The 6,059-nt window shown below is 33.8% G+C and overlaps 1 protein-coding gene across 1 annotated transcript; it reads left to right on the forward strand.

Moving 5' to 3' along the window:
- Positions 1–1,661: 1,661 nt before the first annotated feature.
- On the forward strand, positions 1,662–5,790 carry LOC118043416 (uncharacterized). The gene is made up of 8 exons (XM_035051385.2): positions 1,662–2,107; positions 2,188–2,328; positions 2,441–2,632; positions 2,930–2,991; positions 3,097–3,254; positions 3,874–4,022; positions 4,107–4,250; positions 5,214–5,790. The coding sequence occupies exons 1-8, from the start codon at positions 1,766–1,768 to the stop codon at positions 5,391–5,393; spliced, it is 1,368 nt and encodes a 455-aa protein (XP_034907276.1). The 5' UTR covers positions 1,662–1,765; the 3' UTR covers positions 5,394–5,790.
- Positions 5,791–6,059: the final 269 nt, after the last annotated feature.

The following is a 6,059-nucleotide window of genomic DNA, read 5'->3' on the forward strand; positions in this document are numbered from 1 at the left end:
TATGTTATTTTAGGTGCTGATTTGGTTCTAGTGGTGAACAATGAAGGATTTTTTGTTTATTGCTTTAGTTTAAAATCATGTTTTTATATAAATGAATTTATATGGTTTGCTTCCCCTGTGGTTTCAAGTTCGAGCCCCGTAGTTGTTAATATGATGATCATTGGAGGCTTATATAGTCGTTAACTTCAAAACTCGTGGAATTAGTCGAGATGTGCATAAGCTAGTTCAGACAATCATATTAATAATAATAATAATAAAATCCTTTTTGCATAAAGTTTTTTCCCTGGTATGATATTTTCCTTAAAAACAGTACCTTGAAATCTTTAGCTTCTAATATAACAAGAGAACTGTTTTTGGTAACTAGGATATGATCTTGTCTTTAATTCAAGGCTGATGCTCTAGTTTTTATTTATTTATTTATTATTATTATTAATATGAATGTTCGAGTTAGCTTGCGCGTACCTCGACTAATCTCACAGGTCTTGAAGTTAACAACCATGTAAGTCTTTAGTGGCCATCATATTAGCAAACACAAAGCTCGAACCTAAGACCATAACATGAGCAAACCCCTTGATCCAAAACTCTTATTACTGGATTACATATTAGATAATTTGATGCTCTAGTTTCTTATTAGCTTTTGATGTATAATGGCATGAAATAAGAGTCCGACATGAGTGTTTCTCATAAGAAATAGGAAGATGACTTCACTGTGTAACTATTCTCTATGAATCTATTAGCATATGGTTAATTAATTTGCATGGCTGCTTGCTAGTAAGGATGAATCTTGTGAGGGATGAACATGATAATCAACTTAATTATATTAAAATAATTCTTAAATAGTTTAATTTATAACTTAGATTAAGTAAGAAGTCGAGTCGAAATATGTTTTTCTTATCAATTTTATTTTTTTCTCATTTTATTTATTAAAATTTTTTTTTAGTTGATCGAGTTATTTTTTAATATAAAAAATTGATCAAGTCATTCTGAGTCAGTATTTATATAATTTAATTTTAAACAAGTACCAAGAAAGAAATTAAATTGAGAGATTTGAAGGTTAATTTGCCATATCAAGTTTAATAACAACACTATATAATTCTCTATGAACAATATAGTTTTTATTATGTTAAAGATTTTTTTTTTATCTAACCTATAACATAACTTATATTTGTATTTACTAATCACTGTTATGTTTAATATATATATATATATATATATATATATATATATATATATATATATATATTCTTATTTACTTTTCTTCTTCACTTCTCTCTTTTGTCATTTTCTTGAAATTTTTAACAACATTATCTAGATTTTTTTTTTAATTCGACCACACACTAACATGTTATTTACGTTGATTATTATTATTAATTTATTAGTATTATTATTATTTCACCGTAGTCTTCTAATTCTAAGCAAAACAGTCGCCACCTCGTGGGGGATCTGAAATAAGGACCCAAATGAAAAATTGCTAAAACTATACTATCTAAATATACTTTAATCCTGTTTATTTTTATATTTAAAAAATATTTTTATAAGTATTTTATTTATTTTATTTTTTCTTTTATGTTTTTAATATTTTAATATATTGATATAAAAATAATTTTTTTTAAAAAATATTATTTTAATATATTTCTAAATAAAAAATATTTTAAAAATCTTTATCCTTCGCTTCATTTCTCGTTCTTCTTCCCTTCTTTCCAAAGATTGCAAGCAATCCAACCCCAACCCAGCAACACATCACCACTCCAAAAGGTCGAATGACATGTCGTCTAAGCGAAGTCACACGACGGAGCTCGGCTGCATAGCCAGCGAGGAGCTAACCGACCTCGGTGCAGGCAAGGAAGGATGGCTCGTTGAAAACCCGAACCTTCTTTGCGCTCTAGACACTCACTCTCTCGCTCTTGCAAATCGGTCTTTAATTTTAATCACTGGGTGGGACGATGGGCCCCGTATCAAGATCCGACCCGAGCTGTCCCCAATCGAATCGGAAATCATTTCCGCTCTAGAATGGCTAGTGTTTGACGAGATTAAAGTGATCGCAGTTGGCACTTCACGTGGGTATTTCATGGTTTATTCATTGGATGGTCTTTTAATTCATAGACAGGTCTGTCCAAATAGCTAATCCATCTTCTCTCTTAAATTCTGTTTGATCGTTTTGATGATAAATTTATTTAATTTTAACAGTTGGTGTATCCTGGGCGTATATTGAAATTAAGAGTCCGTGGAACTAAGAAAGATATGATGAGTAGTCATGAGGGGTCCAGTGAGGAGGTTTCGGTTGTTATTCCAGGCGTCATTGCGCGTTTCGATGGCGCTAATATTCGGGTATTAGTGTTGGCATTGTTTTTATTTTGATGTTGTTAATTTTGCAATTAGTGAGGTATGAGGGTGGAGGTGTTTTATTTTTTTGGTAAATTTTGTATTGTTTCTAATGTAGAATATATTGCAAGATTGGTTTCAAGAAACGAATTCGCATTTCTGGGATGAAAAGTCGAAAAGGAGAGATTACGAGGAGCTAGGAAATGGTTTTAAGAGATTGCCTCATCAGTTGTGGAGTGTTGATAAATTTGGGTTGTGTGCTGATGCAGCTATCACTGGAATAATGCCTCCTCCGCTAATGGAAATTCAGGTGATCACATGGGTTTCTTATACTGATGAACTTATTGGTATTTTCTTGAGTAGCCATTCCCATTGGTTGACTTTATGCCTTAGGATTGGATCCAAGATCTCTTCTTTATTAGTGGCTTTGAATGTTGTGTTATGATCATGTGGGCTTCTAAGATTTGTTTATGGAACATATTGCTCTTCTTTTTCGGGTCTTGTGTTCAGTTCTTCTTCCTTTTAGTTTTACATTACAATGTAATGTTACTGGTGATTTATCAATTACTTCAGGTATTTGAATTCAGCTGCTTTTATTGTTGGACAGTCAAGTCAACGTTACTATCGTGCAGTCACAATTGGAGAGGATGCTGTGATTTCAGCTTATAGGTTTGTGCTTGCACCTCACTGTCCTGTTGATTTGTTACTTCCAATTTTCAGATCGGTTTTCTTTGCAATTGTATGATGACTAAATTTAATTTCTACCTGCTAAAGGCTTTCAGAAGACAGAAGCAGGTCTTTGGTGGGAGCTATTTTGTCAAAAGTTGTGCCCGCAGCATTCTCAACTATATCTTCTGTTTCTAAAATGATATGGCGGAGTGAACGAACGCCAACCAAAAAGCCGGAAGTAAAGCCTCAATCATTTGCTAAAGGTAATGCAAGTTGATTCTGTTTTAGTTGCGTTTTAGCTTTGACATGATGTTCACTCATGATGTATAAGTAGAAAACATTTGTAAATTATATCTTTCAACATCCTGCTTTACCTTTTTTTGTGTAATATTCTATGCTGAATCTGTAGTGTGAGAGAGTAGCTCTAACTTTAAAGGAAGATGCTTTTCCCTTGATGAATTATGATGATGTAGTGTCAAGCTCTTCTAAGTGATTAGATGAAAAAAGTTATTGTAATTCTTTATTCTGTCACACTTCTCCACCATCCAATATGCATAAAATGCCAATGCTTTTCTTGCATATAATCTTTTATTTCCCACAAAAACCATTCTTCACTTTGTTTTGCTGATATCACAACTGAATAAAGAAAGCAGGTCATTTTGACTGACCTCTTATTCTAGTTTGGGATCAAGGCTTAAATGGATGGGAGTTAAAAGAAATATGGTCTTGCAATTGTCAACTAGCTTTTCTTTTCTTTCTTTTCTTTCTTTTTTTTTTAATAAAGAAAGACCATCTTTGCATGCTCTGATAAAAAAATCTTCTTAAATGGTTTTTTTTTTTTTTTTGATGAATTAAATTATTTGCTCTGTAATTTTGTGACAGCTTCTCCCTTAACATGTTTGAAGGATCACCCAAGGAAAGGTGAGAAGCTCACATTATCACCTAGTGGAACATTGGCTGCTATTACAGATTCACTTGGTCGTATATTGTTATTGGACACTCAGGCACTGGTGGTTGTGCGACTATGGAAGGTTTACTCTCAACATACATAAATTTTAATATATTGAAAGGGCAACATCTCTCCAGTCTAACACTGAACTTCGCTCTCTTCTCAGGGATATCGTGATGCTAACTGTCTGTTTATGGAGATGCTAGTTAGCATGAACAGTGCGGGGGCAAGTTCCTCGCGCTACGAACCATCAAAGAGTGATTATTGCCTCTGTCTAGCAATTCATGCACCTCGGAAAGGGATCATTGAGGTATTCCTTTTTTTTGTGTTCATCCTACATGGTGGATGAGTGTAGGTTTCCTTAATTTTAGTACTTTAAATTTTTTTCTCTTCATAGTATAGTGTTCTTGATAGATCATAAATGTAAAAGGTTTTTTCTCTCGTCTTGGTGCTACATCTGGCTTATTGGCTTAAGCTATAACTAGAAAAAACAATGATAGTTTATAGTCCTTGTCTCTTGAATGAGATATACAGACACAATTGTTAAATGACCAATGTGGATTTGCACTTTAAGGGATTGAAAAGAAGTGATCAGATGAAACATGGTTAGCTTGCTCATAAATTTGATAGAAAGGCTGGAAAAGAGAATTGAAAGAGGTGACTAGATTTGATTAAATTTTAGATTTTTGGGTGCTGGAAAATCTCCTCCTGTTTGTTGGCAAGGTGGAAATGGGAGCACTAATCCCAAGTCTCCCTCGTGAGATCATTTATATTGCCATGATAATTACCTGTCAAATGTGAGACTGCTTGACCTTGCTATTGATTTTCTCAAAGAATTTCTTTATTGGCCTCTATGTTTGTTTAGTAAAGCAAATGCTTTTTATGGATCCATCTAACATAGCATGCAAGCTTTGACTAAATAAAATTTATCAGAAGATGCTTCCATTATCTACAACTTTGGCTGATATTCTTCCATTCATCACTGCAAGGTCTGATTTGACTTGATGAAATTCATCTTTCATGGATATGTGACCCCATGTCAGGGTTTGGAGGTGTTGTTGCAGTGTGTATTATATATTCAGAAGTCCAATGCTTCTAGTTTGCTTGATTGTTCCTTCTGGCTGGAATATAGCCTTTCACTTCCTAGATTATAATGTGTACAAAAACTACATTTTGCCTTGACATTGTACTTGGTCTGGAAATTGCAAGTTACATGGTAGTTGAGATACGGACTTGATTGAAGTTATTCTCATTGGCCAATCACTGTATGCAGGTCTGGCAGATGAGAACTGGACCACGTCTGCTAACAATTCAATGTGGCAAGGGTAGTAAATTACTGCAACCAACATACAGGTTTGGATCATCATTGGACTCTCCATATGTTCCTCTAGAAGTGTTCTTATTGAACGGAGACTCAGGTCAATTGTCAGTTTTAAACCGTTCTCTTAACTGAATTTGTAAATCATTTTCTTTCTTCAGCATTGTACTCTTTTATTTGCTGTATGATAACTGAGATAATTTCTTCTGGCATCCTTCTATTTTCTTCAGAATATATGTACATAACTAACTAATTACAAGTTTTGCCAGAAGAAAAACAAGTAGAAATGTCAGACCTCTGAGAAGAAATTTCTCCTGGCTAATGAATTTCTTATGGCCCTGTAAGAAGCGTGTGAAAACAAGTCCGAGAGCAGGCAGGAAGCACCTAGTTTTTGTTAGGAAAACGATTTATAAAGAAACTTCATTAAGCAACTGTATACAAGCTATGTACAGATGATAAATGGCCATGGACAGTTTTATCTGTTCTTTCTTTTTCTCTTATGGGTAATAATATTCTCTAATTACAATGCCAAGCTCATGCATATAAAACTGTTATACTCAATTTTTCATATACCGACTTTATATCTTGAGTCCTGGAGGATTAATTTGGAAAACTCATGACAAAAATTTCAGGTGTTACTAGGTATCATAACTCTATGTTTCGATGTTTTAACTAGAGTTTAAGAGAATAATGTCAATGTGGTATCTCACTGATGGCTCATACCTCTGCCGAAGGGGGCCTTCTTCGCCTTCCATCTAAGTTGTGCGGGCAAAGAGTAAAAAGAAAAAAACATGAATGATA

This window comes from Populus alba, chromosome 1 (assembly GCF_005239225.2).
Source record: "Populus alba chromosome 1, ASM523922v2, whole genome shotgun sequence".
NCBI lineage: Eukaryota > Viridiplantae > Streptophyta > Magnoliopsida > Malpighiales > Salicaceae > Populus > Populus alba.